At 39.0% G+C, this 13286-nt stretch overlaps 1 protein-coding gene across 1 annotated transcript in view; it reads left to right on the top strand.

Annotated features, from left to right (window-relative positions):
* The window catches only part of LOC127437229 (anoctamin-9), a 66774-nt gene that overhangs the window by 26820 nt on the left and 26668 nt on the right, over positions 1-13286 (top strand). The window contains exons 16-23 of the mRNA XM_051692038.1: positions 3777-3834; positions 3944-4041; positions 4875-5071; positions 5740-5892; positions 6430-6577; positions 6664-6786; positions 11447-11540; positions 11643-11755. Coding sequence (XP_051547998.1) covers positions 3777-3834; positions 3944-4041; positions 4875-5071; positions 5740-5892; positions 6430-6577; positions 6664-6786; positions 11447-11540; positions 11643-11755 — 984 coding nt within the window. The remainder of the gene's footprint in view (positions 1-3776; positions 3835-3943; positions 4042-4874; positions 5072-5739; positions 5893-6429; positions 6578-6663; positions 6787-11446; positions 11541-11642; positions 11756-13286) is intronic.

Raw genomic sequence — 13286 nt, 5'->3', positions numbered from 1 at the left:
GGTTTGCAAATATCATAAATATCCATAGTCGCTAATGCTAATGAATGAATACAATACAGGCATATTGTTTTACTTACAGACTAAAAGCTGTTTATTTGTATACAGCATAGAGTTACATATGTTATAAACATATTTGGCTTATTTGTTGTGTTTTTTCCATAAAACATAAAAATAACAAAAAAAACAAACAAAAATAAAACTGTCACAGATGATTACTTAAATCACTTACTTAAAGCCCAAAAACACTGTGATACCTTGACACTTGGCATCTTGACATGCTGAGTGGCTGAAGAGAAAGTCGGACCACAGCTCCCTGTGCTGTTGCCTGTCACAACATCTGTCAGTGCAGTTTATACACAGGTACTTATTTGTGTTTTTTTTTTCTCTCAAACAACACAATTTTTACCAGGTGCCTAATATGCAGGAGCGACTTTATTTGCGGAAAATACTGTACTCCAGGTTAAAGGTGCAGTATGTAAGATTCAGAAACCCTTGTTATTAATGACACCTGTGGCCGTTAAGTGAACTGCAGCCAGCTACCTGTTGCTCGTGCTTGCGCACACACTCCATAGGGATGCGAGCATCGACCAAAACAATGATATAACGTACAAAGAGACTGAACGTGATTCACCGACATCATGCTGACAGATGAGGTAGCATAATTAAAATTACACAGTTATGATTGTTTTACTACAAACTTTGAGACTGAATATTATATTTGAATCTCCAGTGCTGGAACAGGGCTAAAACAAAGTGTGGATATAGGTCTGACTATGCGAGACTGTAGTTTGAAGTAATCACTTTTCTTTGCATGATACATTGACTGCATTTATACGATAGCCTATGTCGGCGTTAGCTAGCTAGCCAGCTTTATCAATAGCTGTTAGCTAAATTTGGTGGGTGATGACAGTAGCTGTTTATAAAATAGAATGTACATTATAAATATGTTGACACAATTCAGTATTGATGTGATTCCATCACAACTGTCATGCTGATATATCGATGCGCTATTGTTTTATAAGAATAGATTGTATATATTTTCTGTATAACCAAATTACGTTACACTAATGAATGGGTATTTTTGCATTATCTTGAACATTGTCTAGCATTCATTTCATGTGTTATTGTAGTTTACCTTGCTGAATAATTACAGATTAACATTGTTTATGACAGTTACTGTGCAGGCAAGTTTAAGATCAGTCCTTATGGCACTATATTTCACATGCTTTGCAGTTATGTAAGCTTACCTTTCCAATAAGAAGAACGCCAATTCAGGGTCGGTTTTGATCCCCAAAACCTAACGAAGGTCCCTCCAGGAATCAAATGCCCTGCCGATGTTCACTCTAATTTTCGCTCGACCACAATCACGTTCCCGCTTAGCCAGACGAGATTCAGTAGATAAATGTTTTTTTGTTTTTTGTCTTACTCTGAGTTTGTGTAGGAGTTGGTGTTGTGCTGGGAGCTGGCCGTTTGCTGGATTCCATCTCTAAGATAACGTTACCTAGTGTTGCAGACAGTTTTCGCTGTTGAATAGCGGAATAGAAGCAGGCAAGGCTCTCGGGAGCGCGCATAAACTTCACCTCCTTTGGATTTTCCTGGCAAAAGCGACCCGCTCCCTTCGCATGAAAATCAGTCTACAGGCTTTAATAGGCAACCTAGGAAGTCCGGGAAGTTGCGTTACAAACCGTTCACTCATTGGCAAAAAAAAAAAAAAAGGCGAATATTACATGAAAATTGTTACATATTGCACCTTTAAGATTTCTCAAGATTCAGATTACTCGAGGTTCAGATTATGCAATATTCAGATTACTCAAAATGACTCTAACTCAGAATACTCAAGATTGCTCATCAACTCATATTACTCTAGGAGTGCTGTCCCTGAATGGTTTATGTACTGTTAGGTCTGTATCAAACATCTTGCCTTTGCAGCATGTACTGTAAGCAACAGGGTTTTTTTTTTTCTTGGTGCCCATGGTAACAGGTTATAGTTTTCACACTGCACCCCTAAGCAGCATGGCACACTACAAGTAATTTCGGAGCTAAGACTATTTTAGAAAATGCATTGAAAATGCACTGTGGGTAATGGTGGGTAATCAAAATCGGCATGTCCTGTTCTACATGCTCCTGTGATGGAGCACAGATCAGATAATCATCTATGTAAGCAGATATCCTGAGACCTCTGTGTCTCGGTGGTGAAATGCTTCTACACACCGGCTCAACACTCAGGGTGCCAAACTAAGTCCGGCAGGAAAGAAACAAATTCGTACAATACAGTCTCATAAGCAAACCCGAGATACTTTCTGTGAGCACGAGAAGTGCCTATGTAACTGGAATGTAACTATGTACTGGTCTCCTGGATGGATAGAGTGTGGGAGTGCTTTGTGTGCAAGCATTCTGAATTTGTATTTTCTCTCAAGTGCTTGTTGAGGGCATGCAGATCCAAAATTGGGTGGACACTAGAAGGTAATGGGAGTAAAAATCCTTTTGCGTTTCTCCCCTGGCACTCTCTCCATATGGCCCCTTTGCTCAAAAGAGAGGATATTTCAGCCAGTAACATTTCAGCTGACTCCCCATCTGCCACTGTGTCTATGATCCAGTTCAAAGAGTGAGATTTCACGGGAACATGCATAGAACATGACAGGGGTCATGGCAGAAATCTCTGAGTGCTGCCTGTCCCCCTCCAAAACAAGAAATCCCCAAGGTATCCCCATTTTTCATAGAGTTAAGCACCCTCACCAACAGAGCTGAATGTTTATACATCTTCTGGTACATTGATGCAGTGAAACACTCCAATTTCCCAGGAAGGGATGGGCAAGCAGAGGACAGATTGACCCTCCTGTTTGGATGCAGGTGGTGGGTCACAGAAAGCTCAGTGGTGGGGTGGCTGCAGAGCTGAGTCAATGAGTCCATACCACTCACATTCAGTGATGAAAAGCCTTTGATGGGCATTCAATGAGAGAAAGGGTAATCTCAAAATGGTTTAATCTCACTGATGCAAACAGGCAGAGCTGGCAGCAGTTGTTTAGCAGGAGGAAGAAGAGAGGGGAGTCTCTAACCATCATAAAAGGCCTGATCGACTCTGGATGCCACTTCACCCACTTGCTGGCCTAGAGACCTTAGCCGAGGGAAGGATTACATCATCTTCATCTTCATCCAGGTCTTTCCTGAGGAGGTGCTCTTCGTCGCTCTCCTATTCCTTGGGGTATTCAGCATCCCCATACTGTTGTAATCTCGCACAAGACATTAACGCACTCTCTGTTGTCAGACACACAGATCGTTTCTGGAAGATGCCATAACCATCGATAGAGAGTTGCCTCTTCAGAATCTTAGCTAACATAGAGTTGCAGTGAACTCAACTCTCTGCATCAGCCAAAGCTGCCAAGGTATGTTGAACACCCATGCACACGGTGCACATTGGGTGAGATTCCCTTCCCGAAATCATAAACCTTCAGGTGGCAGGACACAGGCGGGACGAGGCATCCTTTTCCCTATCCACAGTGACCTTGGATAGAGGCAAAGAGAATACCACAAAGTAAGCTCAAAAAGAACACATACTAACTCGCCTTGATGCATTAGTTAGACAGTTAAACCACCGCTTACTGAAAAGCAGAGAAATACTGCAACCACGCTCAGCGACATTAGCCTATACGGTACATCTGTGAACAGTCTTGTCCCTATTTTTCTGGCAGTCTCAGATTTGTGAAAGAGACAAAAGTTTCATGTTAAATGAAGAGTAAAAAAATATTGGAGCACTGAAGCATTACTTTATGTTGTAGGATAAATGGTCACCCAGGAGGATATAAGAGGATATTGGGAAGATGGAGACTGGAGGAGGTTTGGCCATTATTAGTTTCTCTACTGGATGCTATAAATACATACATTATTACATTTCAGTGTTTTACTCCCTGTCCTTCTAATGCAATATTTTACCTTTTCAATTCAGTGTCACCCAAGTGGCTGTCTCACAGACTTGTTCATCCAGATGTCTATAATTATGGTACTTAAACAGACCTTCAACAATATCTTTGAATATTCTGGTCCGTAAGTGGAACCTTTTTATTTTTTTACTTATTTACATCATGTGGTCTGTATAAGTGCCTTTTCTCATTTAACACCAGAGTTGGAATTCAAAAACCGGTTCCGAAGAACCAAATAATTTATGATTTTTTCTAAATGGAACTGGAACCAAATGAATTACATGAATTTTCAGTTACATTAATGGTACTTGAATGTCTGCATTCTTCCGTTGATGTGGATGGAAATCTGTAGTAAAATAGAGTATTTTCTGCACTACTACAGAATCAACAGCAAAATGACAAAAAATAATTGTGTTTGCTGAGGTACGAGATTGCAGTCTAAATTGAATGTGATGGAATAGTATAAAGGCAATAAATAAACAACACATTTTTCAACTGCGCTGTCCTTGCTGGCTAAAATCATATAGTGCAGTATGCAGTATGTTGTTATTTTACATACATTTGTTAATAATTCATGCATGTAATTAAGTTGCTGCATTTCCATGTTGTTCACTGTTATAGTACCAACTTTTGTCCAAACAGGATAATGTTGTAAATGCTTCTTCAAACTCAACCATTAAATTTACCCTCAAATATCCTGACACTCTGCCATTTGCTGGCTACAATCATATAGTGCAGTATGCAGTCTGATTCATAAACAAATGAGTCAGTCAAAAGACTCACAAATCAGTTGAATTTGTATCAGTTTGAATCAACCTAATAATTCACTTACTCACTGAGCCAGAATTGCTAAATTTCTTATGATTCCCATCCCTATTTTCCACTGAATCATGCTCTTTGTATATTGTAATATACAAATAACTGGGACTAACACCTGTTTATACCCTCTTTCTACAGCTGGTTCAGTCGCTGGTTAAAAAGGAAAAAGACTCAGAAGTTGAGGAGAAGATGTGTCAACTGCTATAAGAAGGAGTGTATGAATGCAAAGGCAGGATCAGAACTGTGTGATAACTGCAAACTTGAGGACCTTCACAGGAACTATGGACTGAACAAAATAGATAGCTTCAGCCTCTTTAATGAATTCTTGGAAATGGGTAAAGATCATGAAACTATGGTTAAAGATATTTAATTAATTTATAGATTTTTTGTGCTGCTACAGGGCATCAAACTTTAAATACCTTCCTAAAGCCAATATACCTAGTATTAGTGGTGTTTGCAAAGGCAAGCATCATAGTTATTGTTTATACTTAGGGTTAGGGATGTGAACAAACTCTTGACCCTATTCTATTAAACTTTGGTGTGCTATGGACATGAACAGTACCTTAAAACTTAAGGTGTGCTATTTTCTAAGAGCTCAGACTTACAATTTTAGCCTAGTGGATGATAAAATGGGTGAAAAAAATTTCATAGGCTTATGTTGAAGGAGGGACTCAAGTCATCAAGTCAGTCCAGAATATGGGGGTGGGCTCTTTTGACTTTGCCAGTAAGGAATCACCTAGCAACCAGTAGCAAATTACAACTCAGAACTCCATAGCAACCACAACTCCCTGGCTGCACTAGCATTATTACAATGAGTTTTGCATAGGCAAGCAGCACTACAATTCTATTTGTAGATTTTGGATCTTCAAAAAATGTAGCAAGAGATTATATTACAGAAATTAAAGTTTCTTTGAAACCTAATTGCATGCAATGTATTGTACAGTCTCTCTCTCTCTCTCTCTCTCTCTCTCTCTTTATATATATTTATTTTTTACCTCCACAGTAATCCAGTTCAGTTTCACAACAATCTTCGTGGCAGCATTTCCGCTGGCTCCCTTGTTGGCTCTTCTAAACAACATCATTGAGATCCGATTGGATGCCATTAAGATGGTTAGTCTTGAACGCAGACTGGTGCCAACGAAGGCCAACGATATTGGTGAGGAGAAAAAACTCATGGGATACATTTATAAACCACCATTTAAGAATTGACTCCCTTTCAATTCATTAAGTGGAACTGGAATTCAATTGGCCACTTCCCACAGTATGTTGAATTGGAATCTGAAATGGAATGACAGAAAGAGGAATTAAATTTATTACAAGTGAAATATATTCAACACAGTCACACAACAGCAGGATTTTAGTAGTCCAACACAAGTTTTGTTACACAGTAAAAAAAATTACATTAATTAACGTTGCTGTCTTGTAAACAGGCTCATTGTTTGGCTTTATTTGGAATACTTTGTGGTCTTATAGAGTACAAATTTCTATACGTGGCATTTCAAACATTAGCTGTTTTTGTTCTTGCTTCCTTAAATTCAATATCAAATTGCAATTCCTCATTCTGTTCTTAATTCAAATGGAAATAAATAATAAGCAGAAATAGGCAAGAGAAGATAAACAAACAATATTAAAGTTATGATCGAAGAGCACAGGTCCACACTACTGAAAATCAACTTTTCTTTCTTCAACTTAGGTGTCTGGACAGATGTGCTTGAGGCGATTGGTGTGCTTGCAGTCATTGCTAATGGACTGGTCATTGGTATATCTTCAGATTTCATTCCACGTCTGGTTTACCAGTACTACTATGGGCCTTGTGCCAGCGGCAGTGCTACTGGCATTGAGTGAGTTTGACTCGATGTTTTCCACCTGCATAATCAATAGTTGCAACAACAGTGTGTTTTTCAATCTTCACTTGTGTTTTTCTCAGTTGTATGGTTGGATACATAAACAACACTCTGTCCATTGCTAATATTAGTGATGAGAGAGTCGGTAAAGATTTCACACCCTATCAGAGGGTCACTCACAGTGGCATAAATGTGACACAATGCAGGTAATGTTATTAATCCCTCTAATAATCCATTATTTTCTTCTGCTAACTCTTGCCATATACTGTATTTTGCTACATTTTAGTAATTTATTCAATCAATCATATTGGGATAAAACTGTTACTGGTCCCAGAAATTTGTAATACCCTTTTTCCAATACATCCTGCAACACATTTTGTGTCTCACTCCTTAACTAACTTCTTTAATAGTTATTATGACTTTTTGTTTATTTATTTTTGCATTTTGGTGGACTTTGGACCTCAATTAGCCCAAATTACACCATCATTTATTATTATTATTATTATGATTATTATTATTTTTAATTTTTTTTTTTATATAAAATAAAATAAGCAAATTTTTTGTAACCTTCTTTTCAGTAAAAAAAAAAAAAAAACACTAAACTGTGAAACACTGCCCCCAGTAGCTAAAGCAGTAACTGTTGTCGATTGAATGGGCACATGTGAACCCCATTTGAAATGTCCACAGAGGGGTGCCAAAAGTGAGTTGTTTCAGCTGTACAGGCTGTAATACAGTAAAGAGGAATAGGAATACATATTTGATAACTTGTACCCCCCAAACCTAAACCTAACCATCAGTGGTGTAAAAATGTAATGTTAGAGGGAAAAATGCAACCTCTGAATGGCACTGGTCTGATTATGCGAACGCGATTACTTCCTTAACGCTGGATCTGAACCCAGGTCTCCCATGCTGCTTACACAATGTGCCACTAGAAAGGTAAACACGCTGGGGCCAAAGCAATAATGTCTAATAGGAGATGGCTGTAAGTGTGTATGATGTGTGTGTGTATGTGTGTGTTTTGCATTGTGGCTCTGTTATAGTCTCACCCATTTATTTCCATTCAAAATTCCATTATTTCCACTCAAAATTGTTGTCTTTCTGTATGTGTGTTTGTGTACATGGTACAAATTACGGGGTGTCTAGGGGGGTGTCAGACCCCCTGAATGCAACAGCAGTCCCCATGGAAAGCTAATATGTGCATTCTTGGATCGCATTGCATTTGAGATGTAAACGTAAATGCTAATCCGTCCTGAATGTGTCCCAGTAGCAGCAAAGCGCCACCCCTCACCTGTCAATCAACTGCTGCACTAAAACAAGAGTTTACCAGTTACGAGCGGCTTTAAAATAAAAAAAATAATAAAATATGAAATAATGAAATATAAAACATCAGATCGGAAAATTTAAAGAAGTGGATACAAACACGAGAACTTTAAGGATCTTCTTCAAATGAGTGGCACGAACATATGAAGCTCCTTTAATACAGGTAATCCACTCAAATTAATTCTACTCGAAATTTAGCATTTGTGCTTAGATTAAAAATTTCAGATGCATCTGGAAGAAAGAGTGAGAATTTTTGTTGTGCTTTCTCTGTCTTTTATTACTTTTTTGTGGTTTATTATCATGTGATTGATGTATAATAAATGGCTTCATATGATCACTATCCTTAAATAAAGGACAGTTTTTTTGCATGATCAGTCATATTTTCAAAATCAATGCCAAAATTTCACAATTTCTGCCAGGGTATACAAACTTTTGAGCACAACTGTATGTTGTCATTAAATCAGAGACCCTTCCCTCGAAATCTGAACACAAGTGGTCACAAGACGCATTAAAGCGACCAGGTGTAAACAGCGATGTGTCTTGCCTTAACACATGATCGGATCATCCGGAGGCATCTAAATACCAGGTGTAAATGGGGTCTTTGTACGGTGTAATTTAATCAACATTGAAGCTCAGTCAGGCAGTTTGTCCCAAAAATGATAGAAATTCTGTTGCATGAAGATCTGCAAAGAGTACAGAGATGTAAGCGCAAAACAGTAGTAAAACAAGTAGCTTCAATGTTATTTACAATTATTTAAGTGCTATCAAAAAAGGGGAGAAAAAGATGACAGTGGGCTTTTCTGTCATCTTTCCATAATTTTATTTCTTTAAATGGTTGTGACAAGGAGGAGGGCATGGCCAGGCCGTGACGATGGACGTCTGGCGCTGAGTTGCCCCAATCAATGGGAGAGAGAGATAAGAAGGAGCCGGGGATGCCAGTCCGAGAGAGAGACAGACAGACAGACAGACAGACAGACAGACAGATAGATAGATACAGCTGTGTTTGTGTGTGAGCATGTGTTTTGTTATGCAGAAAAGCAGTTTTATGTTTGCGTTATTAAAGTCTTTTTGATTATTCACTCCGGTTCCCACTTCCTCTTTAGTAGGGAAGGCAGAGGTCTGCCACAACGGCATATATGTTTCTGCGTAATTTTTCCATTTTCCCGCCATTGTTATTACTTAATTCACAAGTTTCGACAAATGGGAAATACCTGAAAATTATATTTTATGTTTAACTTTGTGCGACCCTGTGTCCTCATGCACGTACATTGTGTTTTGGCTTCACTATATGCTACTATGCATAATTTCATTTAAACTGACTGATCTCAGTTCAGGACACTCTGGGCTGTCAGTAAAGTGTTAAACTTTTGACGCACTGAGTCATGTGACAAAACAACATGGTGCCGATCTCAGTGAGGTTTGTCTTTGGGAGAAACGGCAACAAAACTACATCTGGTTAGAAAACTCATTAAGTTTTTACATTGAAAACTTTTTATGTTAAAAGAGTAACATCTCGTTTCATTCGGTATGCCATTTTAAAAATGTCAGCAATTTATCACGAAACAGCACACTGTTGTTTAAACACAATGACCTCCTGGGAGAACAATAAGCCTTAATGTGCTTAGAAATCCTACAATATATTTACTGTGCAATATCACTATTGAGAATCAGTGGGTGCATCCAAAATCTTGCTTTCAGAGGCTTTATATGGAGTTAGAATGGAAATAAGGTGCATTTCAAACTGTTCTGAGACCAGTGCAGTCAGACAACACACTGGAGGTTAAGTCACTCACTAGGAACATCCTATAGCTTTTCTATACATCCAAGAACATTCACTCTTAACATCTGACCAAAAGTTCAGTTTTAGGCTGGTGATGATGTTTAGACCACTCAACATGTATGGCAGACATGAGATAGTGATAATCAGTACATCGATTCAGAATTTATAATGCTTCATTTTATTTTAACATGGTTGGCAGTGACTGGACGATGGACGACACTGGACGATGCTGGCCATTACTTGTATCAGAATTATTTATGCTAATTTCTGATTGGTAAAACGCTTCAGCACTGGCTACCACTTATTTGTTTGACAGTGCAAAGAGAGACAAATGAGATTGAGGCAAAGTAGAAAAAAAAAAAAATACATTGTAACATAAAAGTGCAATGAAGTCAAATCATTTTTATTTGTATAGTTTTTAATTTGTGCTTTTCCCAATACAAATTGTTCCAAAGCAACTTTACATAAAATCAGCTGTTATGTCTGTAATGTCTCAAAAGCATGAATACCCAACACTCCTGGTAACATAATAAACAATTTGATAAAAAAAAAAAAAAACATTTTCTATAGCTTGGTATTATTTAAACTTTCACAAAGCACACTGTCCTAGAATGAGGACATACATTTTTCAGGAATTTAAAAAAAAAAAAAATAATTGTACATTTATTTTTTGCATGTTTATTAGATGCTACTTGTTACAAATCAAAAAGGGAAATGAAAATTGCACACAGCTCGGGTCTTATGAGTTTTAAATAGACCTATGTATTATAACTTATTAAGTTTTTGATATATCTTTAATAAAATGTATTTAAAAACATATTTTTTTGGCTGTGTTTCTATATCATCAATTGATTTCTGAGTGTGTATTCTGCATTTTGGCTCTGTTTTATAGTCTCCACTCATTTACTCATTAATTTCTACATTCTGACAAATTTGTCCAGTAAAATACTTTTTTTGAAAACCAACTAAACTTAATGGAATCAGTTCAGGATTTGTGTGTGTGTTTAGATGGTAAAAAGAGGGAAAGTGAAAAAGTTTTATCCCTCTCCAATAAACAACATGGAAATCGGACAAAGATGTCCAAACAGTACGTAAGGGTTAAACCAGGTGTAAACAGGGCCTTAGTCCACCAGTTTCTGTGTAATTGGCTGGCAAATTAAATGACGAGTTCAAAGAGGTTATTTTTTAATTCCCTTTTCTCCCAATTTGGAATGCCCAATTCCCACTACTTAGTAGGTCCTCGTGATGGCGCGGTTACTCACCTCAATCCAGGTGGTGGAGGACATGTCTCAGTTGCCTCCGCTTCTGAGACCATCAATCCGTGCATCTTATCACGTAGCTTGTTGTGCATGACACCGCGGAGACTCTACATGTTGAGGCTCGTGCTACTCTCCGCGATCCACGTACAGCTTATCATGCGCCCCATTGAGAGCGAGAACCACTAATCGCGACCACGAGGAGGTTACCCCAGGTGACTCTACCCCCCCTAGCAACCGGGCCAATTTGGTTGCTTAGGAGACCTGGCTGGAGTCACTAAGCACACCCTGGATTCAAACTCGTGACTCCAGGGGTGGTAGTCAGCATCAATACTTGCTAAGTTACTCAGGCCCCCTAGTTCAAAGAGGTTATTAATTTTAGTCAAACTCTTAAAATGTCTATTTTATGAAAGGTTATGTAAATAAACAGGTTGCTACAATTCTTTTAAAGAACTAGTTGCTGGATTAGACACTGTGTTTGTAGTTAATCATGTACTCTTTTCTCTTCAGCTATAGAGACTATAGAAGTAATGAGGACTATAGTTTAACTAATCAGTTTTGGGTGATTCTGGCAACACGACTAGTCTTCATCATTCTGTTTGAGGTAAACTGATACTGATATAGAACATATGGAATTCAACTTACACAGAAATCATAAGGAATGCTGTTCCTCACTCACTGTGTCGATATGTCTCTCTCTGAGCAGCATGTCGTGGTGATCTTTAAGTGTGTAGCCAGCTGGTTTGTCCCTACCTCCCCCCTGGATGTGAGAAATGAAATACTGTATGATAAACTCAGCAGACTGAAGGAAGAATTGAGGTCAGTAACAACAAAAGCTACTAAAACAATACAATGGTAAATACAGGGAGAGGAACTGCCTAAATCAGTTAAGAAAAAGTTAACAGAAAAAAAAAAAGTCTTGAGGCAGTCTTTTTGTTATCTTATTATTTAACACTCATTATCTGATAATCATGTGAGATTATTTAGATGTGTGTTGTCCACTTAATTTTAAATTGAACATGAAACGTTTGACATGAAATTTCAGCTGAACAATCAACACCATTTTAATCAACAGTAAACCCATTGAAGTGACTGTACTTCTATATACATGCAGCCTTGTTTTCATTCCAGTCAAAAATAAGAAAGCAGTACTCTTACTATGGTCCATAAGACCAGGAACTTGTAACACTTAATTGGGGTCAAGTTTGAATAACGTGTTATTGTAAATTAATTAATGTTCAGTTATGAAACGCTACATGGCACAATCAGATAGATCCTTTGAATTTGTAATCTGTTAGCTAATTGACTTGTGTATTTCATGGCCCAATCTCATAGGTCCTTGATTTGTAATCTGTTAGCAAATCAACTAGCATTCTCCTGATTATTCCAGCATTTAAATTGCCTAAGTTGTTTGCAGGAAAGCCAGTTCCCTATCTGTCACTCACTCAACGTTGTGTCGATGTAGTGACATTAGGGGTCACTCTTGGGAGCCTGAGACACCTCTGGTCTTTGATAAACGGCCAATGAAAATTGGTCTGGGTATAAAAGGAGCTGGTATGCAACCACTCATTCAGATTTTCTCTTCGGAGCCGAACAGTCATGCTCATTGAGCTGAATACTACTGTTCATTCACCTCTGCTGGATCTGACGGCGCATTTCAGCGGCTTCTCCCTCCTCTGCACTGGTGCACTGCAGAGAATGCTCCTGGGCGCTTCGGCAGAAAAGAGAGAGTATATTTTCTGAAAGAGTTTATTTCTCTAAAAGAGTATATTTCTCTAAAAGAGCAGCACACACGGAACGTCTTTTTAAAGACGTGTCTTTTTAAAGATGCCTTACCGATTGTGTGTTATTCCTGGTTGCGGTCGTTATCTCTCAACTTTGGATGGTCATGATCGCTGTCTTTCGTGTCTGGGCGCGACCCACATGGAGGCAACGTTCGTGGATGGTTCATGTTCTCACTGCGAGAACATGACCATGGCAAAGTCGCGGTCGCGGCTTGCTTTCGTAAGAAATCCTGGGGGGCACCTTTTACTGCCCGGCCCCGATTCCTCAGTTCCCCCGCCCTCACTACCCTCGATGGCGGGGCTGCCAGGGGCTATACGGCAATTCCCCCGGTGGATAAGGCGCTCGTGGTGCACCTATGCCCGCAGAGCGTCGCCACCTGGCGCAGATGCCTTAAGCTCCCGTCCAAGCCCTGTGGGTTCACGTCGTTCCTGATGGCTAAAGCCTACAGCGCTGCTGGACAAGCCGCCTCTGCCCTGCATGCCATGGCTCTCCTGCAGGTCCACCAAGCCAAGGCACTAAAAGAACTGCATGAGGGTAGTTCCACCCCACATCTGATGCAGGAACT

The sequence above is a fragment of the Myxocyprinus asiaticus genome, chromosome 48 (assembly GCF_019703515.2).
Source record: "Myxocyprinus asiaticus isolate MX2 ecotype Aquarium Trade chromosome 48, UBuf_Myxa_2, whole genome shotgun sequence".
NCBI classification, from domain to species: Eukaryota; Metazoa; Chordata; class Actinopteri; order Cypriniformes; family Catostomidae; genus Myxocyprinus; species Myxocyprinus asiaticus.
The sequence above is the reverse complement of the archived record's forward strand: the minus strand, read 5'-3'. Positions and strand labels throughout refer to the sequence as shown.